The following is a 24,264-nucleotide window of genomic DNA, read 5'->3' as shown; positions in this document are numbered from 1 at the left end:
CGGAGCCAGAAGTGCCAAAAGTGCCATGTAACTTATCAAAATATACACAACTTAGACAATAAAGTCATCCCTCACCATTGTACAATCTACTATGGCGTCTGGATCCACAAGACTGTCTCTTTCGAACCTTCTTTCAAGGATCTCCTGGAGAATACGCATAAAGCTGCTTTCAATCGAGTTGACTTCCGCACCAAGGTACGTCTTCTTTCATCCAAATAAACCTAACTCCTCTATAACGTGCTTAGACTGAAATGCTTATACGTAACATAGTAACATGCTTAGACGTAATGCTTAATCAGATAAATCAATCAATTGTCATTATTACTACTAACATAAAAAAAATAAACTACATAAATAGATATTAAATACATTTTAACACATAATTTTCTAAAAATTAGAAAATTTTATTAAAAGTGTAATGTTATATGCATAAAATTAAGAATACACACGAGAGGAGAGAGGAGAGAGGAGCAGATCCTGGGATTTTTTTTTGCTGAAACTCTATTATTTTACACAACTATACCGTGTAATTGTTTGCATGTACATAAAAACACATTTGGTCTGATGGTACAGTATTTGATAATTCAAGCGAACGCTCCCTGTTCGATTCCCACTAGTCTAGTTGCAAATGATTAATTTTCACCTTTTTAAAAAAAAATCTTTACTTTTGTCCTGGGAAAGCGAATCAATTCACAAAACAATCGGAGGGTCAACACATTGATTGATTCTCTAAACAATCGGAGGGTCAACACATGCTTGATTTTTCCCAGTTTATGTCGCTATTATAGGATTTTGTACGCTTAGGCAAAATACCCGACTTGAAATATCTGGATTAACTGAACCAAAAAACTCCCGGTTCACATCAGATATGAATTTTTCCCAATATATTAGTTGGATTTTAATTATAAATACTCTTGGGTATCGGGTATTACCCGATCCGAACCGATACCCAATTACACTACAAGAAAACAAGCCTTTTGCGAGGACACATTGTACAGCTCTCGCAAATTTGCGATAGATTTGCGAGGGATTTACTAGGAAATAAAAAACCATAGCACATCCCTCGCAAATTTGCGAGGAACTCAATCGTCGCAAATCCGCTGCTCATCTGCGACGACGCATTTACGACAAATTCGCTGGGAAAGTCCCTTTCCTCGCAAATCCATCGCAATATTGCGATGATTTTGCGAGAACAAACACCATAGCAAATTTGCTATGGAATTGCGAGTGATTTGCGAAAGCCATAGCAAATCCATTGCAAAGTTAGGATAATAAGTTTTTTATAAATATTACAAAACTTAATAGAATTATTCTGAAATACATTTGAATGTGTTCATAAGGTGAATTTACTAACTTTTAACATTATTTTGATGGTTTTTACAAATTAGATATTCAAGGTTTGCGACAAATTTGCGACTGATTTGCTAGAGCAATAGCAAATTCGTCGCAAATCCATTGCAAAGGACTCAAAACATAGCAACTCCCTCGCAAAAAAAACTTTAAACCCTTAACCCTAAACCCTAAACCCTAAAGACTTATTACATTACTATTAATGATTAAAAAAGATGAATCCAAAATTGTTAATCAAAGATAGCAGTGCAACACAAAATTGTTAGAGAATTGGACAATTTGGCAAATATTTGTCTCAATGTATTGAACATATATGTGATATAGTGTAGAACATCATCATGTTTAGAGTAAGATGCAAAATTGGACAATTTTGGAAAGTTTGATGATAGAAAAGAGTATGATGACACCATTGGACCTTATAATATACTTGAAAGTTAATTTGACTAATTTGTTACAATTTTTTTGATGGTTTTTGCAAATTAGATATTCAAGATTTGTGACAAATTTGCGACTGATTTGCTAGAGCCATAGCAAATTCGTCGCAAATCCATTGCAAAGGACTCAATACATAGCATTTCCCTCGCAAATAACAACCCTAAACCGTTGAACCTTAACCTTTAAGACTAATTACATTACTAATAATTATTAAATTGATATAATTCAATATTTATAATATAAGATAGGACACTAATGACAATTGCAAATCCTAAACCCTAAAGATTTTGCAAGGGATTTGCTACGTTCCCTCGCAATTTGGTCGCAAAAAAACTCTAAATAAAAAAATTTATATGAATTATTGTTTGCGATGCTTTTGCGAGGGACTCTAGTAAATCCCTCGCAAATTTTGCGTTGGAATTGCGACGCCATTAATTTCCTATATAAGTAAAAAACCTAGTTTGAGCGAAGCTCAAACCAACACCCGCAGCCGACAAACCCTAAAAACTTCTCTTCTTCTTCCGATTTCATTCTTCTATGGTTGCCTTCTCCGGTTGTCTACTCCTCCTCTCATCCTTTCTCCGGTTGTCTACTCCTCCTCTCATCTCTTCTCCGGTGTCTACTCCTCCTCCCATCCCTTCTCAGGTTAGTCTACTCCTCCTCTCATCCCTTCTCCGACTAATCTCCTCCTCCTCTCTCTTCTTCTGTTGTTTTTTAGATGGGTTTCGATTTAGGGTTTTTCGATTTAGGGTTTTTATTTCAATTTTTGGGTTTTTATTTCAATTTTTGGTTTTCGATTTAGGGTTTTTCGATTTAGGGTTATATCGATTTAGGGTTCTAATTATATCGATTAAGGGTTTTTCGATTTAGGGTTATATGATTTAGGGTTTCGATTTAGGGTTATATCGATTTAGGGTTCTAATTATATCGATTTAGGGTTTTTCAATTTAGGGTTATATCGATTTAGGGTTTCGATTAAGGGGTTTCAATTAAGGGTTTAATTTTAGGTTTAGGGTAACGATTTTGGGGATTTAATTTTGGGATTAGGGTTTTGATTCGATTTTAGGGGTTTTAATTTTTGTTTTTAATTTAGGGTAATGATTAATTTTACATGTTCTCCTTCTCTTCTCAGATGTCTTCTCGAGACCAAAACGGATCTGTCAACCAAAACCATTACACAAGGTTCATATCTTCACAAGGATTATCTCCTCCCGTCCCTTCTCGAGAGGTACGCTCTACTGGCTCTGCTCAAAGGCTACATTCTACCGCCTCTTCTCAAGGTACCTCACCGGTGCAAAATGATCTTCCTCCTCTGCAAAATGATCCTCCTCAGCAAAATAATCCTCCTCCTCAGCAATCAACGTCGTGTGTCAACGGTGCAAGTGCCTCTCAAGTGTTTTTCACTTTGGAAGAGTTACTTGCAAGTCCCGGGCGTGTTGGCTTACCAAAACTGGATCCTAAGCGACCTCCGGGTACTATTTGGTGAGAATGTTATGTATCTAACATATAGTTTATCTTTATGTTTTGTATTTTCAATGATCCTAATTCCTTTTATCTTATGTTTTGGAGGTTTGACCAGGATTCTTCGGTTGCTGCTACTGTCCGGGCCATTTTTGAAAGAGATTTCAAGTCACCTCATGCCAATTGGATCCAAACACCAGGTCCGGTTGTAAACCGGTGGTTTGAAACTTTTGCGGTAAGTTACAAATTGTTGTTGTGTTTAAATTACAGATTTTGTGTGTTTATCATTCGAATTTGGTTCTGATTCTGTTTCTGATTCATTTTATGTCTTTACAAGCAAACATATAATTGGGATGCGTCCATCAATGGAAGAGTTAGAGCTGAGTTTGAAAAGAAGTTAAAGACCCGGATGAGTGATCAAGTGTCTCGGTGGAAGGGTAAGTAGAGGAAGAAAGGTAATGACGCAATGCCGCGGTGGCTTGATCCTACTGTATGGGATGGCTTGGTCAACTTTTGGTGTGAACCAAAATCAGAAGCAAAGAGTATCAATAGCCGTAATGCTCGCTATAGTGATCCTGATGGCACTGGAATACATAAGCACCGTTCTGGTCAGACTTCTTTTAAAGCCCGAGCACGAAAGCTTGTAAGTATCTATGTTTAACACAAGTTCATTAATCATATCATATATACAATATAGTAATATAGTTGTTTGATTTCTCTGTTTTTAGTCTGAGAGTACTGGTGAGCCACTACCTGATTTCCTGCGAGTACTAGAAGATACTCATAGGAAACCTGATGGGTCGTTTGTTGATGGACTGTCTGAGAAGGTGTTCAATGAAGTGTCGTCAAAGATAGCTGAAGCTGAGTCTTCCCTAATATCAGCGGATAACATGGAGAGTAGTGCTTCTGGTGGGTTATCACTAATTGTGAAGAACCAAATTTATGCCGAGGTAAAACATGCTTCATTGTTTATGTTAATGTTTGTGTTTGTGTAAACACTTATGGTGTCTATATGTTTTGTTGGCAGGTTGCTCCAAAGAAAAAGAACCGGATATATGGTGTTGGTAACTTGCAAGCAGAAGCATCTTCAGCTCATATTGTTCAACCGCCTCCTCTTTCTGAAGATCCACTTGTTCTAGCTGTGAAGCTTGTTGCTGCCGAAGCTGTTCTTGCAACTCAGGCAACTCAACTACAGGCCAATGCACAAAAGATGCAAGAAAATTCAGAGAAGATGCATAGTTATGATGCATACTTTGATTATCTTGCATCTAAAGATCCAGAGTTTGCTGCTAGATTTCGCCGAGAAGATTCACCGGCCAGACCTGCCACCGGAGATGAAACCACTGGAGATGGAACCACCGGAGATGGAACCACCGGACAGTAAACACTGATGAACTTGTTTTGTAAACTTAGTACTTAGTACTCTTTATCCTCTCATATCTATTTTTTGTGTAGAACAAAATCGGTTATTATGTTTTGTTATTGTAAACTTAGTACTTCTAATTACAGCATTAATTTGCTTAAGTATAAAGTTTAATTATAATTCCAGGTTTAATTTTAATTACAGGTTTAATTTAATGAAGCTTACCAAAATGAAAATTCTAATTTTTTGTACAATTTGCACCGTTATTAAAATTTGCAACGGAAATTTTAATTGCAAAAGCATCGCAAATTTGCGAGAGATTTACTAGATCCAGAATTGCTAGGATTTTGCTAGAAAAATAGTTCCTCGCAAAATGCGTGGGATTTGCGAGGGACAACATTTCCTCGCAAAAGTTGCGAGGGAATTGCAACGTTGACCGATTTGCAGCATTTCCTCGCAAAAGTTGCGAGGGATTCGCGATATATTTGTCCATCGCAAAAGACGTGTTTTCTTGTAGTGTTAGTACTCATGTATATCCGAACCTATGTTGTTTATCATTTCACATATGTAATCCTTATGTGTGTTTATCAGTTAAGATTGCATTGAATAAGAAGAATCGTATTTATCAGTTCGTCTCCACTCTCCACTACCTATATGGCTATATCTGCGGAAGATTTGTTTTTCTTTATAAATTCTATAACCCTAATCCACAATTTGAATATGGATTCTTTAAATAGCGATGTACCATGAGTCCGATCATGGTTATTATTATTACAATAATTTTTATCTTTTAAAATATATTCTAAAGATTAAGCATGAAATTTATTTTTAAGATTGATATTCAAAACGTTACACAAACCAAAAAAAGAAACAATATCCATAGCAAAAATAAATATGGTTTGTAATATCGAACATCCGTTACATCCCATCTTTAATTCCATTCTTATTCATATACGTAGTCGAATTATAAAATACCAATGAGCATACGAATATAAAACCAACAAATAGACAAAATTATTTGGTAGAGGCCCACAAAAAAACGTTTCAATAACGGCCAACATGCTTTGACGACAGGAATCAGAAACAGATTCCGCGCAACAAGTCAACAAGGAGGCATGTGAAACTAAACCCCATCACCATCCTCAGGTAATACTTCTTAAACCATCCATTGAAGTTAATAGATGGGAATAAAAATTCGCTTGCATCCAGAAGCATTATCATAATCATGTGAAACCTGAAGTAATGAGGCAGATGGTTGTTCTTCAATATCCATATGAACCCTAAGCAGCAATACAAGGCGAATAATCTGTTGTTTTCCATTCTTTTTGTGGCTCCTGAGATCAAGTTTTCGCTCGTAGATGCTCTGACAATACTCAGAGGCTTCGTTAGTCTTCGGTCACGAGAAAATATATATTTGAATGATGATGATGATGCAAAGCCCACATGTGCATTTGCTGCAGTTTTGGAAATTAGTTTTAGTTGTTGAAAGAGTCATTACAAGACAAGCTTTCAATATTGATAACAACCTATAATACCTGGAAGAGGAACAGTTGATTTTGGGAATGAGTCAAAGTTGGAGAAAAACACTCTTGTTGGCTTCAAATGTTTCTTTAGATATGGACTCTGATCCCTGAAAATACATATAAACATACAAAACACATCCAATCTATGTGAACCCCATGATAATAAACTAATCCTCTATTGTTAATATTTTTTCAAAAAAAGCCAAAAAAATATTATTTAGAGCAAAAGCGAACATATATAAAACTACCTCGTTTTGAAGAAGTTTGATCAGAAAAAAGGGCAAGCGAAAACTATATATGAATTTAAAGAACGAAGGAACAAAAAGAACTACCTTGGAAGGAAGGACATAAAAGAGACACGGTCCGTGGCCATCGCCAAACACTGCATAGTTTCGTCTCCGGCGAGAGATTTCGGTCGAGGCTTAGTTAGCTAGGGTTCCGTAACTTTGACGAGTTAGCAGCCGTCTTATTTTTACTAACACCGTTTTGTTATTGAAAACTTTTATAGGGTTTCTAAATTTTATGTTTATTTTTTTTCCTTTTATTTTAGCGTTAACAAATAATAAACATACGTATAATAATTACTACATACTTATGCGTCAAAAATATAAGCATTAATTATTTAATTAGAAAATAACAAAAATTTCTATATATTTTTATTAAAGCAAAATTAACAGTTGAGAATTTGAGATTGCGTTCGTTCCCCAATGAATGCTTCTCTAAAATCTGAAAGACACAAACCTATTTGCCTCTTTTCAGAACTATAGTATATATATAGCCTCTATTGTTCATTTGCCATATCACAATTCAAAAATATATATGATTTTTGTGATTCTTCACTCTTACCGTAGTTAGCTCTTGAATCTCCTAAATTACCATCGCTTTTGTCACGCTCTTCTACCTCCTCTTTAGGTAATATTTCATTCTCTTTTTTCGTGTATACGTGTAATTGTTTCATTTTCTCTTCCGTTAGGACATATTTTTGAGCAGCATGTCGCTATTATCAGGCAAAGGATAGGAAGCAAAAGGGAAATGTAAACGTTGGCGCTCGCGCTTTTTAACTTGTAGTTTTGGTTCACTCCCCGTGGTAATGCAGGAAGGTGTAGACGTTTTCTTAATTACTAAGGTCTTTTTCATCTTCAATGTTCTGATTTTTCCTTTATATTTATTGAAAGTCCCGTTGACGTGTGGAGCCTCTACCCTCAACTTCGTCACCACCGCTTAATCCTCATCGTACGGTAGCCATTTGTATTCAATTCAATTTCGTCTTACAACTTCGTCTCTTAATTTCTATTCAATTTGTTTCAAGATAAGTACATGTACAAATGCACCTCTGTCAATTTCATTATTGCTTGTAAGATAAGCATCGATGAATTTGTTGATAACACAGGCTTCCACTTGTTACCCTTCTAGAGATATAAGGTTTTATGGGCAAGGAATCATAGATTTGTTACACGGTTGGGATATCTGAATCTTTCTCCCCACTCCCAAAACATAGATTTGATGTTACTGACTATTTTTAAGATTTGTTCCATTACTGTAATACGTTGGGTTAGTTAACTACAAAATTTAATACCAGTAACATTTAATGAATGTTTTAGTTGAGGGGTGGAAAATGTTGCGTTTGTTAACTATAGATAAATAGATGATTATAGTGAATATTTAGTTGAGGGACATGTAACATGATGAGTATATAAACCCATGCATGTATATATGGGTAAGGTAAAAGTACGTACAGTTCAATTTCTCATGTAAATTTGCACCACCTTATTTATGAGTGCTGACTATTTCTTTGTCATCCACCATTTCGCACCGTAAGTGACTTTGGATATTTGGTCCGTAACCTTTTCGACCAATGCAACTCCTTTAGCTACTTTTTCAGAGATAACTTTTCTCCACTGGTTCATGAAACCTTTTTCTGAAATAATGACCCTAGTTTGTTTCTACCTTAGTGAATTTGGATCAAAGGTTAGTCCACCCAAACGGATTTTAAAGATGCTTCCTGAACTTTTCGACCATCAAGATCAGAATGTCCGTGCATCTGCCAAAGAGGTGACTCTTGAGCTATGCCGTTGGATTGGAAAAGACCCTGTAAAGTCTCTATTGTTTGAGAAAATGAGGGTACAATGGTCCGTACATTTGCATTAGCTATGTTGCCAAGATGATATGAACTGGATTCAATCCTCTTGCTTTTTCTTGGAGTTGGAAAACTGAATAGAGGTTTCTAATTCTGGTCATAACAGATAGAAGATAAAACCCAGTGCCAATAAGAACCTCTTGGTTGTAAATTCTGCCCATGATTTGAGATTTTTCCTACTAAGTTATACAAGAAAAACAGTGGAAGAAGCTCTATTTATACTTTGATTTGTATTTATTCTCTTGTGCTCTTTTGCAAACACTAATATTTTATATTTCATTGTTAGAATAAAGAGCTGGACGCTGAGTTTGTGCCAATTGGCAATGTTTCAGGGGGTGCCAAGCCTACTCGAAAGATAAGGTAACTACTATATACGATAGCAATTGTTTTTTCCTATGTTACATCTTTAGTTTCACCGTAATCCAGCCTATGCTTTGTGAATACTCAATGTGCTTTTGTCAAGTTTCTGAATAATTGAATTAATATGCATGAGGATTTTTTTTTGGTTTCAAGACCTTTTCGAAGTTGAAAAAGTCTTAACAAGATTTTAAAAAGCTACAATGTGATTGTATCTGTATTTGGTTATGAAGATCCGAGCAAGACAAGGAGCCAGAGGCAGAAGCTAGTTCCGATGTTGTGGGCGATGGGCCCAGTGAGGAAGCTGTTGCTGATGGTAAGTAGCTTGTACGTCAATAAATTGTTTCTTCATCAAGCAATCTTGAGAAGTCTGCTTAATTCGATTCTCTTTTATCTACCCTTTACTATCAGCCCCCCCAGGAAATAGATGAGTATGATCTTATGGATCCTGTGGACATTTTGACTCCATTGGAGAAGTCTGGTTTCTCGGACGGAGTGGTGAGTTTTGGATGCTTAATGCCACATTTTAATTTATTATGTTTTATTTCTTGTGGTTGTCCTTCACCGGAATAACTTTTTATACTATACCACTTACTTCCCATATTGATTGCATGTATCCCTTTTAGAAAGCTACAAAGTGGTCAGAACGTAAAGAGGCTGTTGCAGAGCTAACAAAGCTTGCTTCGACTAAAAAGAAAGCTCCTGGTGATTTTTTTTCAGAAATTTGCCGAACCTTAAAAAGGTATATAACTTTCCATGATAAGAAGTTTAGGCAGCATTGGTAATATTTACATGTTAACATGTTAAAATCTTTTGTATGCTTCAGCTCTGTAAGTGCAGTATTATCTAATTGGTGATGAAGCAGCCTGCAAAAATCTATGCTTATAGGTACACATATATATATATATATATATAGCTATGACGATTAACGGATTAAGTCATACAATTTTGAAAGAAAAAATGAGGGAGAAGAGACTAATCAATGTTGATAGAATCACTAGAAAAAAAGAAGTTTTAGAGTGAATTCTCTTAAACCTCCTAAGATGAATGTTGTGGCCGCCCTCGTCCAACAAGAAATATGCTTTGTTGATTTATCGAAATATCACTGCTCCGTTAAAGTGGTGACTCGCCAATCGCCGTCTAGCCCTTTGATTCGCTTAGGCACCACCCTTACCATCGACCATCACTGTCTTATAAGTTCTTAGATGATATTTTCCATGAAACCCACGCTTTAATTGACATTTTCTTTGTATTTTGTGTCACCTATATTGATTAAAGTGATTATGCAATATTCGTTTGTTTGTTTACTAAACCTGAAGATTATCACTAATAATGTGATTTTGGTGAAGAGATGGTTATATTGTATGTTTTTTTATGAAGGGGCAAGTTTTTTAGATATGAAATACATGAGATAGAATGGTGTTACCTTTAAATTTTGAATATAAATTGCAATGGTTTTCTTATCTGTAGACTTTGTTTCAAAGAGATTGGGTATAGTATATCTATGTGTATGCATCTGATTTACTCAAATGCAAAAGCAACAGAAGCAAAAACTATTGCATTGCACTGATAGCCACACACATATACTATTACAGTGACAAAGATGATGATGATGATGATCATCATACTAGCATCTTCATCATTCTACCACTATCATCATCATCATCATCATCATCATATTACCATTATCATCATACTACCATCAACATACTATCATCTACATCATCATCATATTATCAACATCATAATCACCATCATCATACTATCATCATTATAATTTTTTGTGAAGAATGCAAAACCGTAATTTTTCGCCAAAATTTTGAACTTGCAATTTTTTCCACAAGAAAACGCAAACTCGTATTTGTCACAAGCACAACGAAAACCCGCAGTTTTGAGTAAAAAACGAATATATAATTTTCTCGCAATAACAAAAATTCATAATTTTTTAACCAAAAACCCAAACCCGCAATTTTATGTCGGAAATGCAAACCCATAATTTTTCTGCCCAAAAACTCAAATCAATTATAATTTTTGTTTGCAAATAAAATGCAATCTCATATTTTTTTCTCCAAAAACATGGATCCACAATTTGTCACCAAAAAGTTAGGTGATGTTGATGATAGCAAAAATGATGATGAAGATCAATTATAATTGTTTTTATGTTAATTATTCTATTTATATTTTATTTGGACAAATCATTTAGTCATCTAACCTGTTTAATTAAATAGTAATTCTCACAATAAATAGAATAATTTTTTTTCTTTCCAAATTTACCATATTATATCTCTAGATTTCCCAAAATAGTTTTATGCATCAAAACTAAAATTTTAAAATCAAGTCTTAGACTCTAAATACTAAACTATAGATTAAATAGTCTATATCCCCGTAAAAATATACATTAAATATAAAATAAAGAACCTAAATTAAAACCTAAAAAAAAAAATCTTAAATAAATAGAAAAGTAAATTTAGTATATTATATTTTGCCAAATAGTGTTTAGAAGTTTGTAGAATATGTAATATAATGGTCATCTATAAACCTTGTTTTACTGCTATTTTAAAATATTTCTTTGAATTAAATAGATTAATAGGCTGATCTTAACCTAGAGGATATAAACTATTTAATTCAAAGTCATCTATAAACGGACCCAAACCAAACCCAATCATCCCTTCCAACTATTTGGTTATGTTTATTCACAACCCCAATGATTCGGAACCGAACCAGTAATCCAAAGTGTTTCTTAAATTAATTAATTAATAATATTATTAAAATTTATAAACATATGATCTTATTACCACTTGCATTGGTTTCTATTTTACATTATTTTATTTTTTATAATAAAATTAACTAAATATAAATATAGATTTAATTATATTTAATATTAGGTATTAATTTTAATATTCTATCTTTTCTAATTTATTTGATTAATCAACTATTAGAAAGCCATAATCAATTTTATTTTATTACATTAATTGATTCTTAAACCAAATTAAAACCAAATCAAACATAAACCGACTCAAACACAAACCAAACCAAACTAAGTTCGGTTTAATTTAATTAGAGTTTTACCAAAATCAAACAAACCAAACCAAACCGAATCCAAACCGAACCTGAACCCGAACTTAAACCAAAATTTCTTTCCCTAGAAAAGGAAATTACACCACCGATTTAAACGTAGAAACCAAAAGGGATATTTCTCTCTTTTCCCTCTCTCAAATCTTTCAGAGAGAGAAAGCTTTCGTTCTCATTTTCCAGCGAAACTTATCGTCGGTTTTTTGTCTACGGCTAAGTCCGGATATATTTCTCGCCTAAGTGTGAGTTTATCATAGCCTTAGTGGTTATTTCTTTTGTTTCCTCTTCTTTATGCAGATGCTGATAGATCTTGTCAAAGCCGAGTAGTGGACGGAGCTTAAGGATCGTCGGATTGCTCGATTCCATTCATGAGAGGTGTAAATCCTCATACCTTATTGGGACTGTTAGATCGGCTATGGATGACAGTTTCTCCTAGGGTTTGTGAATCGTGAAGAAAAGAATTCGGTGGCTGGTGAAGAACGGATTAGGAGAGCGTGTTTTGCGACTGATCTGACATCTCACTTTCTTGCGTCTTTCGGGGCTTAACAAATCTGATAATTCAAGTTTCTCTGTTTCTTTCATACTCGGAGGAAGCTGCAAAAAGATTATGGTGAATTTTAGAGTTAGAAGCTGAAATTTGACAGACCCATTTTGTGGACAAAGTACTTTTACTTGCCGGAAAATTTGGTTGTGGTCGGAGTTTCAGCTCCGGTGAAAAAGTGGTGACAGAGACATGAGTCGGTCATGAGTCGGTCATTTGACTGTAGTATTCAAGATGACATAGCCCTTTTCTAATGACCGACTCATGCTCTGTCACCACTTTTTCACCAATTTGACAAACATAGTTTTTGCTTCTGTTGCTTTTGCATTTGAGTAAATCAGATGCATACACATAGATATACTATACCCAATCTCTTTGAAACAAAGTCTACAGATAAGAAAACCATTGCAATTTATATTCAAAATTTAAAGGTAACACCATTCTATCTCATGTATTTCATATCTAAAAAACTTGCCCCTTCATAAAAAACATACAATATAACCATCTCTTCACCAAAATCACATTATTAGTGATAATCTTCAGGTTTAGTAAACAAACAAACGAATATTGCATAATCACTTTAATCAATATAGGTGACACAAAATACAAAGAAAATGTCAATTAAAGCGTGGGTTTCATGGAAAATATCATCTAAGAACTTATAAGACAGTGATGGTCGATGGTAAGGGTGGTGCCTAAGCGAATCAAAGGGCTAGACGGCGATTGGCGAGTCACCACTTTAACGGAGCAGTGATATTTCGATAAATCAACAAAGCATATTTCTTGTTGGACGAGGGCGGCCACAACATTCATCTTAGGAGGTTTAAGAGAATTCACTCTAAAACTTCTTTTTTTCTAGTGATTCTATCAACATTGATTAGTCTCTTCTCCCTCATTTTTTCTTTCAAAATTGTATGACTTAATCCGTTAATCGTCATAGCTATATATGTACCTATAAGCATAGATTTTTGCAGGCTGCTTCATCACCAATTAGATAATACTGCACTTACAGAGCTGAAGCATACAAAGGATTTTAACATGTTAACATGTAAATATTACCAATGCTGCCTAAACTTCTTATCATGGAAAGTTATATACCTTTTTAATGTTTATGTGGCAACTAACTAATGTCTTTTCCTTTCCGAATTATGAACCCAGGTTGTTAAAGGAAGTGGGTATCCCACCAGGAGCGAGGCTTATGATATTGGATTATATGAAGAGGTTTGAATATAACTTATCTGTTCTTCCATTGGCAAGGATGTGAATTTGGTAAATTACTAAGTTTGATGAAACTGTTTTATGTTGTTTCGAGTGCAGAGAGACTCTGAGATAAAGAGGGCAAACGAAGGAAGTAGTTTCTCAATCTGATTTCTCATGATCTTCATGGCAAAGGACGAAAGTAGTTACAGAATCTGATTTCTCTTAATCCATTCTATGAGACTATTTTGTGGCCAATGAGTTCTGGTCATTTAAGGTTTAAGATCGAAATGTACTATTTGGTGTTGTAAAAACCTGATGATTTTGTTATGTTTGGATTCAATAGAGTGTTTGATCACTTTAAAAGTAGCAAATTTCTATTGGTGTCAACACTGGCACTATTACATTGTTGATGTGGGATATGAGAGATGGAGCCTTGTGCTTTTAATGCTGGTGACAGAATCAAACCTCAAGCGCAAATGCTAGAAGGAGTCTACGAGGTAGGTCCCACTTGTCAACACATCGTCGACTATTTTTTTTAGTTTGATCTTCATCATCCCCTCCGTGGACCCATCCTACGTTCCCTAATCCTTAATTAAGTCACCATTATTACGACTTCATCAAAGTTTAAAAAGCAGAGATTGCGTTAAGAGTTAGGGAATCAATAGATTGAACTTGTTTTCTTTCCATAATCATATGCTTTGATTGATAAATATTACTATGCCGCTTTAAAAGTTACGATTTTGTAGGATTTAAAGTTTAACACCACTTTAACAATTTACTAATCATATAATAAAATCAAAAGCGTTAATACTGACCTTACTTCTATTTTTCCGTGCTCGTTCGATTGATCTAAACAATACTATATGGTTTATGACTAACTAAACACGATGAAAAATGAGACCACTCTTCTAATAGGATAGATAAAAAGAAAACTAGTCGATCGATCATAAAAACTAGATCACTATAACTAACTCAAAACGGTTGTAAAAAAAATCACGTACGTACAATAAAATGTTCGATATAGTCCAAATCATAATTTTTCATTTTGAATGTATAGATGGAGAGATTCTTCTTCTGACTCTTTGTGTAACTCCGACCAAAAACAACAGTAAGATTATTTTTAAGCTGAGCGATATTGGTTCCCTTTCGGAAGGTGTTGTAAGTACCAAGTATAATAGCAATATTGGGTGGACGTAAGAGAACACTATAGGATTGTGAAACTGGTCGAATCCTTTTGTCATCATAGAAGAGAAACAACAGTTTCTGTCCAAAATGCTCTATTGGCTTGTATCGATTTGTTAAATTAATCCAAGCAAAAGTTTTGAGATGAAGTATGTTGGTGATCTTTTGTAGTGGTTTTAAAGATTTGATAAGCCCAGTAGCGAATATAATTTACTCTTTTCCAATGTGTTAAGATTTCAGTCTTCTTAAATGGTTACAATATATGATATTGGCCTAACTATGTTTAAAACTCTCTCAAATTGAAAGGGTATGTGAATAATATTATAGTTTGGAAGGGAATTTATAAATAGCTAAATTGCTGTGCTATATATTCAACTTAAGAGAAACTAACGACAGTAAGATTAATATGTTTTTTGGTTCCAGTTCAACATAGTGTAAAATTAATTTCTGCATTGAGATATGCTATTCAGAAGAAAGAAAAAAAAACAACTTGAGATGAATAATAAATGATTTTTAGTTGTGGTATTTTTGCGTGCTACTCTTAGATAAATGACAAAGCTTAGGATTCTATATGTCCATATACCAAGATTTTACGTTATCATCGATAACAAAAACAAAAACCAGATTAGTATATGCTATGTATCCTTAATGACAAAATACAAATTTCATTTTACTACCAAAAAAAAAAAAATACAAATTTCATTTTAAAGTTATATCACGGAAGAAAACTGTCAATGGGGTTTGTAAAGTTATAGCCTGTCTTTAGTTGTTCCAATACTCTTATCAAGAAAAAGACAAAATAGTTAGTACCTATATAGCCTGTCTTGAAAAGAAAAGAAGAATACAACATTCCAGTGACACTAGAGCTGGTTTAAAATAAGTTAATTAAAACTATTATAGTCATTTTCACTAGTATTAAAATAAATAATCCGTCTAGTTGATTTGTAGCTTTCTCGATGTGAAATGAATGAAATACTTTATTCTGCAAAGAACAATATAGCTCAACCACAAAAATTTGTCATTTTCCAATAAGGGAATTTATTTCAATTTTATAACAAGGCGATGAATCATCAATTAATAGTTCTTCTAATTTAATTTACAAAGCCAAGAAAAGTTGTTGAAGAAGAATATTATTAAGAGGAGACCCAAAGAAAGAAAGAAGCCATAATAATAATACAGAGAGAAGAATCTGTTCAAACCAAGCAAAGGTTGATAAAGGCTTTAAAGCTCTGAGAAATTAAGTCCACTGCAATATTCTCTACAAGATTTGAAGAAGCAATCTAATCTTTGTTGAGCCAGCTTTTGAGAATCTATATATATACTCTACGTCTTCAGGACAAGTTTGTTTTCTTTTCTTTTTTTGTCTCTGTTTCATCTTGAAATATTCAAAGTTCAGATCAAGGAGGAGGATTTCATTCATCTCAATAGCATAGATATGCCCTAGTTGCAAGAATAGTTCAAATCCAAGTGTCTAAGCATGTTACTATGTTACAGACATCTAAGCATGTTAATGTTAGCATAATATAATCCCTAGTAAATTTACTAAGGAGTTAGGTTTATCTGGATCAAAGAGAGAGAGTACCTTGGTGAGAAAGTCAACTTCGTTGAAAGCAGCTTTATACGAATTCAGCAAGAGATCCTTGAAAGAAGGTTTCACAAAGAGAGACTTTTCGATCCAGAAGCCATTCGCCGCCAATATCGTCGGGCCGCCAATCGCGACGAAATTAAAGCGTTTACTAGTCAATGTTTTATTATCAAAGCTGGACCTCGTTATTATGCTTACCCAACCAACAATGTTAAAGCCTTTCTCGATGAAGGAGGCATCCGTCGGAAGTTTACCACTCAAGACTTCAAGAACCAATACCCCGAAACTGTAAACGTCGGTTTTCTCAGTCGCTCTACCGCTTTGCATATATTCTGCAACCAACACTCATCATGATTTCAAGGATTTAGGTCCTATGACAGAGAGTAACGACACAATTAAAGAGCACTGTTAATACTGTGCAATTGAGTACCTGGAGCCAAGTAACCAAATGTGCCTGCAACAATGGTTGTAATATGAGATTCTTCGTCCTCTAACAACTTGGCAAGCCCAAAGTCTGATACCCGAGCCTCGAGATTTCCATCAAGTAAAATGTTGCTCGATTTTATATCACGGTGTATAATCCTCGGAGAACAATCATGATGCAAATATGCCAACCCTTTTGCCGCTCCTATTATGATATTTACTCGCGAATCCCAATCCAGTTGCTCGCCTCTCTCTACACATTCAAAGATTTCACTCAATAGAATCATAACTCTCAGTTAAGGAAACCCGTAAAATATGAAGTTTGAGGATTTACTATGTAGAGCTTCATCAAGGCTACCACCAGGAAGGTAATCATATAGCAGAAGCTTTGAAGTGGGTGAATTGCAGTATCCACGTAGGTTCACAAGGTAACGATGTTTGATGCTTCCTAGAATCTCAAGCTCCCTTTCAAAAAACCGATCAAAACCTTCATTTAACTTTACAATTCTTTTTAGCGCAAAAACATTGCCATCATCCATCGATAGCTTGTACACTGTTCCAAAGCCTCCACAGCCTATTATGTGCTCTTCATTAAGAGTTTCCAGTTTCTTGATAATGTCTTTGGAAGCGTAGGGCAAATCTCCATGGAACATCACTATAGACGCACCTGGATAGGTAAAATCGTCTCTCATGATTGTCAAGTTTTGAGAGAAATATTCTTTTTAATGGAGATGATCTACAATAAGAGTCAGCATGGCTCACCTCCACCGACTTCTATCGCAAGGCTTTGACCCTCAACTCTACCAAGCGTTTTATAGAGAAAGCATCCCCAGAAACACATGAGCGCCACTAGGAGCAGCTCACCCACAGTTGCTGAAGCACTTATAAGCAGCCTTTTAGGGTTATTACCTCCTTGGCCTATCATATGGGAGAAACCAAAAAGCAAACTCATTTCATGCCAAATAATATACTACAAAAACTAAGCTATATATAATCCATACATTCTGACCAAAAAATTGATGAAGACACAGTTGCTATACCTGTTGGAGACCCGGTAGCTGTAGAATTTCCAGTGTCATTGCACACGACATCGATTTGTTTTCCACACAATTTAAGATTTCCGCTGAAGCTGCAAGAGTGATGCAATAGTTTTAAACTTGGTTTTTTTTTAACTGGTGCAAAGCTAGCAACAGGGTGCTATTGTGCATAACGTCACACAAAACTTATAACTGCTTTGCCCAATCAACCGTAGAAAGACTTATTAACCTACATTTACAAAAAAAAACTGGTTGGGGAAAGGGGTAAAGATGAATTATACTTACGAGTCCCTCGAAAGTCGAGCGAGTAGGCCATCAGAAGGTATTTGTCCCACCAGGAAATTGTTCGAGACATTGCTTCAAAACAAGATCAACATAGTTAGCAACATTGACACTCAAATATACACAAGACTGCAACATAAAACACACAAAATAGAGATTAGCAACTCACAATTTAGTAAGCTTTTTCACAATTTAGATAGCTCCCTTGATGGTGTTGCTTGAGATGTCCCTTTATGAATGAGAGTCAAGAATCAACTTAGTAGTTCAGAAGAATCTAGATGATATGCCCATTTGATATGAAAGAAGCCCTAACATAGACTTACGACTCTCATCATCATATTTTTGAGTTTTACACCCAGCAAATAGAACACAATACGTGTGTTGGATATATGTTATGTCAAATTCCCTGTAGCTTTTAAGGTTCAACATGACCTAGAGAAATATATATGTTTGAAAAACATTATGCTGCATCGGAGGTCAGAAGAACCTCTTATGGTTCACTATCTAGTTATAGAGGGTATTAAATGGTGAGAGTAGCTAGCCGGACAACAAATAACAGATCCTACAGAGGCTAGGAAAACAAATCCACTTGGAAGAAGGAGGAGATAAATCACGTACAGGTTTTTCAGCGCGGACAGGTTTCCTAATTCACTTGGGATTGTCCCACCAATGTAATTATTCTGCAAGTATCTGCACGGAACAAAGGGCCAATAGAGAAAATAGCAACGATTCTTGTAAACTAGCTAAACTTTTGACTTTAAAACCATTGATTTATCATCACTCACTAGACACATCAATATTATGCACCAACTATATAGAAGCAAACGTAGAAAAACATTAGCAATTGTCAGAAAAATGTTGTAAACTCGGAAAAAGATAACGCAAAATCTGACCAGGAATGAAGTGTAAATACTAATCAGCATATGTATTTAGGAAAACACTTACATTCCCTCTAATGTCGTGCAATTTCCCAATGCGGCAGGTATTGGGTCATATAAAAAATTGTTGTGAAGCATTCTGCGATGACATGGGAATACACATACGTTGAGCAGTAGAACATATTCTAGACAGGAATAAAATTAACTAAAGGTTAGGAGCACCTACAAAAGCCTCAACTGATCCAGCTTTCCAAGCTCAGGGGGTAAAGGTCCCCTTAATTTGTGATGAGTAAGACTCCTGTACACAATAAACTTCAGGAACCGACGACAAAAGATGCAGCGCATACTGAAGAAAATAAAGAATGTAAACTAAAGAAAGTTCAAACTTACAAGCCTATATAACTCTTTTTGATTGCGCATCACAGGTGACTCCCTTCCAGTTACATGGATCAGGATCCTCTGGTCTCCACTGGCCAATGACACCATCAGAACCCAAAACTCCGTTTCTAAAACTCAAAAGCGCCTCACCTGAAAAGAAAAAAAAAAGATTTAAGCTTTTCAGCAATCTGGCGGGAGTAATTGGTGATCATGACTTGTCAACGGCAAAATATGGAAGATTTTAGGGAGAAAGATCACTGTACCATCGGAACTAATCGCCTCATTTTCATTGGTTAGTGCACAAAGCAATGAGATCAAAAGAAGCCATGAGCAGCAGCGCTTCATCAGACAGATGCCCATTATGGCACCGTTCAAGCATAATACAGTTACTGCCGATCATTGAAAGGACAGCCTCCGGAATGTAACATCCGTAGCATATACTCAGCTGCTCCGTGACACCCTTTTTCTATCTTCAAGAAACAAAAAGCAACTCCTGAAGATAAAGAAAGTAATGTCATTAGATTGTTTAACAAAAACAGCAAACCCGTCATTTGAATCTCTATCAAGATAAAGAATTTGTATGAAGCAACAATGAACTATGAGCTTCCAGATTTCAAAATACCCACCAAGTCTACAAATCCAAAGATATCGATCTTCAGATAAATTCGATACCTAGAACTTTTTTGAAGTCAAGAACATTTTGCATAACAGGAAGTAAGCAAATGTACTTAGAAAACTGGAACCAGACCTTCAACTCAATCTTACAATGATACACCTCGTGTACATTTAGCCAAAGCCAGACTACCAAATCCTCAATTACAAATCAAGCTCTCAGCACTTCAGGTTGTGCTGTTAACAGAACCACTTACAATTTTCCAAGTGAAACCATTGTCAAACTAACCATACATGAAGCATTTGCATTGCTTTATAACGAGATAAAAGAATTAGAATTAGAGAGAGAGAGAGAGAGAGAGAGAGAGAGAGAGAGAGAGAGAGAGAGACGTAGAGTGAAGATAAAATGTGAATCTTAAGATCACAGTTTTACCAGGTAGAAGAAAGAAAACCAACCCAACTTCAAAGCACTATCAGTCCTGCAAGGTGATAAGAAAACAGTTCAGTTATGAACTAGTAGTATATGGATAGTCAGATAATCGGAGCATTACCTTGTAGCTCGGTAGAGAGGCCTGTACCCTAACACATATGAAACTAGACGACATCCAAGCAACGCATAGATTGTGGCAACTGGCAAGAAACAAAATCTTAACACCTATCATTCATATTTAAATCCAGCTTTAGCTCAACCAAATCCATTCAAAGCTTCATAATATAGTTTCCCTCATAGCAGATGAAATCAATAAAACGTACCCAACCAACTAGCAAATGCCAGGACAGCAAGTTTTGTGTATGAACTGGTATCTCGTTAGCAATGTTGGGGTGTATAATCTGGCAAAAGGGTGGCCACTTTTTATCGTTTATCTACGATGCCAGCTATGACACAATTTGATATGTTTCCATTAGTAACAACAAACCAGCACAAGATTTAAACAAGTTCTTTGCAAAAATAGTGAGTGTCCTATTGGCTTACACATAGCAAAAGCATCTTCTCTTCGTTTAACATCCTGGCTGAATCAGAGATAAAGAGTTACATGAAATAATCCAACAAGCAAAAAGCCAAGAAACATAAGTTAAAAGGTAGAGAAAAAAACAATAACCATTTCTCTGTCCTAAGTTGTGCTTCCCAATCAGAAAGCTCTCTCTGTTTCGTTGAACAATCCTGCACCAACCACACCACAAAATGTCAAAGAGATTTAAGTGAGAATCTGCGTGTGTTACAAATACTAATGCTCTTACATTCACCGTATCGAATGGAATATCGACTGTAGCATCAAGTTTACCGCCAAAATCTAACTGGCCTAGATGACGCAGGAACCCTTCCAGCACCATCCTGCAATTACAGAATATATATTAAGACCAATTACTCATAGCCTCCAAGAAACTTCAATTGCTACAACTAAGAAAAACAAGAGATTTATGCTACTAATATATTTTACCAAGAAGATTGACAATTTCTTCTTCTTCCTCGTCCAAGGAGATTGGGATCGTGGTGGCGATTCACAATTCAATTTTCAGATCTTATAGCTAAAGGTCTATCTACTCATGCAATACACTACAAGTGCCTTCCCTTTACTGTAAGCATGGCTTCATTTCCAAAAAGGAAAATCTAAAATTCATAATCTCACCATATAACTCAAGAAGATAAAATTCAAAGAAACAAGATTGGACTTGTAGAAGAAGTTGTGGAGATAATAGAATGACTTAACTTGGTTAGCGTTTCATTGTTTGGCTCTAAAACTAATTTTTCAAAGATTACTTTGTTTACACCGTCAGAGAGGTGTGTTCTCAGCGGTGAACTCTTCGCATTGGCTTGTAAGCTTGTTGATTTCTGCTCTCAGACTTGTGGTTTCTTCATCCAACTCCTTGGCGCGTTGGGCCAGCTCATCACATTCGGCCAGGAACACAAAAAAAACTTTTTCAGTGTCAATAATTTGTTCACATGGGGGTGTGCTAGAAGCAATCTAAGGGATGTTTTGGTACCTGTTTACGCAACCTTTGTATTATTGTTGTCACTGATAACAGTAGGTAGTTGGTCCTTTCTACCCTCCACTTGAGTGTAGTGCTTCTTCAAATTAAACAAAGTTCTGCCATCGTTGTTACCAATGCATGCTTTTGATCCGTACAAAATCTTATCAGCTGCTCCATCAGAATCAGTGGCAGGTGGTGTGGCTCCATAAACATAATACCTCGTTCTTGAATTTGAACTCTCCACTTTATGAGATTTGGGAAGATATGGGGTTTTGAAAAACTTGGAGGAAATCTCGCTCATAGGTGCTTCTACAGCTCCATACTCAGGGGCAAAGGTCACCATAGATGATCGAACTCACCAGTAGAAGAGATTGACATTTGATTTGACGGAACTGAGGTGATACTGCTGTTGAGAACATCTTGACTCCTAATAAGGCACTCATCTATGATAGGAGGAACAGTATTAAAGCTCTCAAACGAGGAAAACCCAACAGGCAATACGATTTGGTCTGATAAATTCGTCATATCCACTGGACTGGAACCTACATCAGCAGATTCTGGAGGAATCATGAGCGCATGCGACTCCGCAGTTCCCGGTGGCTACACAAACATAAGAAATAAGGTGGATAATTAGATAGATAAGGTTTATATACCAAAGGCAATATGAGCGAAAGACAAAAAGAGCTGTGACAGGAATGGGGAAAGGGAAGCAAACAACCCTTCCTCCCAAACATCTCTGGGATACAGTCTAGATATCGGAGCTTATGGAAGGTCTGCGTTTCGTTCACCAGCATATGGAATGAAAATAACAGTTTCTTGATTATTATGATAGATAACAACAGAAAACAAGAATTACCTCCCCGAAAGGCAATGCATCATTCTCAAAGAAGTGCCTTGATATCCATGCCACCTTCTCTGTCATCATCATCATCATCCCAGCTTATCAGTTTTAGTGTAATCAACTCCTAACTCATCTGCTTCTTGAGTAGGTGCATTAGTGACAGTACCTACTTGACCCGAAAGACTCTGCCATCCCTGTTCGCGACCGCTTTGAGCCCTGCAAAGAAATTTATTTAGGCACACGAAATTATATATAATAAGGAAAACAATATATGATGTTGACCTATTGTAACAAGCAAGTTCATGCTACGACCGACGATTCAATTTTCTCATCAGTCCCATGCAACATCCACCTTTTCCAAGTTTCCATAGATATAAGTCATACCATTTTTGAGCGATCATCATTGCAAGTTAGACCAGATTGGCTACACGTCAAAGAATCTGCATCAGCGTCAAGGTCACCAGTTCTTGAAGTCATCCTCCAGCCACTTCCGCTAGAAACGCTACTTGTTGAACTAGTGCTGCTATTACGACTACTACCACACTGCTATTGTAAGCACTTTTTTCATAAAACCCATCACTCTTATTTCCAGACGCTCCAAGGAAGTCACCAGCCCTGCATAGAAGCAAACGTTCAAATGTTTAGGGCTCGTAACAGACTTTTAGAATGAAAAATAAAATCGTAAAGTTTAATATTGGAACAAATCTTCACAATGCCACAGATTCACTCCTATGGAGCTTCAAATCATGAGGTTTACAAACCATAGGCCTCTGTTTTACGAGCTTCCTTCCATGTTAAAAATGTAGACGAGATAAAAGAAAAAGACTCACCAGTGCATATATAACGACGAGCCTGCCAGTGCCAGTGACGGGCCTATCCAATTTTGAAGCCAAAACCTGCAAGTATGGTTTCACCTTGCATCAGCTCCAAGCTGAGGAAAGACCACAAGTATTATGTCTTCTTAACATGGGTCTGGAAAAATTCCTAAGAAACACTTTAACTATGACCCTACAGAGTCTATTTTCTGAATACATTATTTATGAAATTCAACAAAAACCCAATCTGGATCTTACCATTGAGTAGTCAAACACATCTGAGTAGGACTGGCGTGGAGAAGACAAGAGGCACCAGCAAGAGAAATACGAACAAGCTCAAAGCTTTTTAAGATAAAACTGCGACCACTTGGTCATTCTAGCCCAAGCAAGCAGTTTCGAAATCTCATCCTGAAAAAAAACAAGAATCGCCCCACCACCTTCATGCCGGCAAATTTGTTCAATTGTTGCGTCCACCTACGACAGAGTTTCAAGGATTAGTTCATGATTATATTCTCCAGTAAAATGTTACATTGAGCTAGATTTTAGCTGGATGTTACCCAAGAAAATAGGAGCAAAACTCATATCCACGTCAATCTGTGCACCACACCATGCTTCAAGAGAAAGTTTAGTGGCCAATTCAACTTATCCTACTGACAGAAACAATCTCTATAAAACCCTAGAATTCTTCAATCTCTGAGGTCGATTTTGTTTCTCCGATTGTTTTGTGAATTGATTCGTTTTTGCAGGACATAAGTAGAGATAAGGAAAAAAAAAAAAAAAAAAAGGGTAAAAAATATTTATTTGCAACAAGTGGTAATCGA

The 24,264-nt window shown here is 35.8% G+C and overlaps 1 protein-coding gene and 2 pseudogenes across 2 annotated transcripts; 1 reads left to right on the top strand and 2 right to left on the bottom strand.

The window, feature by feature from the left end:
- The first annotated feature begins 2,322 nt into the window (after positions 1 to 2,322).
- Positions 2,323 to 4,630, top strand: LOC147946237 (uncharacterized; annotated as a pseudogene).
- Positions 4,631 to 5,532: 902 nt separating this feature from the next.
- On the bottom strand, positions 5,533 to 6,585 carry LOC147946236 (uncharacterized). Its single transcript, XM_087509620.1, has 3 exons — positions 6,465 to 6,585; positions 6,145 to 6,239; positions 5,533 to 6,063 (listed from the first exon to the last, which is right to left on the bottom strand). Exons 1-3 carry the CDS (start codon positions 6,518 to 6,520, stop codon positions 5,687 to 5,689), a joined length of 528 nt encoding a protein of 175 aa, XP_087365746.1. The 5' UTR covers positions 6,521 to 6,585; the 3' UTR covers positions 5,533 to 5,686.
- A 9,427-nt stretch (positions 6,586 to 16,012) lies between these two features.
- LOC104773966 (LRR receptor-like serine/threonine-protein kinase FEI 2) lies at positions 16,013 to 24,258 on the bottom strand (annotated as a pseudogene). Its single transcript, XR_015597204.1, has 23 exons — positions 24,001 to 24,258; positions 23,702 to 23,917; positions 23,459 to 23,524; positions 23,013 to 23,243; positions 22,644 to 22,844; positions 21,256 to 22,387; positions 21,056 to 21,149; positions 20,917 to 20,978; positions 20,790 to 20,827; positions 20,570 to 20,692; positions 20,368 to 20,471; positions 20,250 to 20,295; positions 19,053 to 19,172; positions 18,894 to 18,965; positions 18,567 to 18,638; positions 18,118 to 18,177; positions 17,952 to 18,023; positions 17,670 to 17,758; positions 17,392 to 17,547; positions 16,964 to 17,296; positions 16,637 to 16,882; positions 16,204 to 16,538; positions 16,013 to 16,061 (listed from the first exon to the last, which is right to left on the bottom strand). The product of XR_015597204.1 is annotated as an LRR receptor-like serine/threonine-protein kinase FEI 2 (transcript).
- Positions 24,259 to 24,264: the final 6 nt, after the last annotated feature.

This window comes from Camelina sativa, chromosome 4, assembly GCF_030686135.1.
Source record: "Camelina sativa cultivar CO46 ecotype springtype chromosome 4, ASM3068613v1".
Classification (NCBI taxonomy): Eukaryota; Viridiplantae; Streptophyta; class Magnoliopsida; order Brassicales; family Brassicaceae; genus Camelina; species Camelina sativa.
This window is presented reverse-complemented; position numbering and strand designations above follow the sequence as displayed.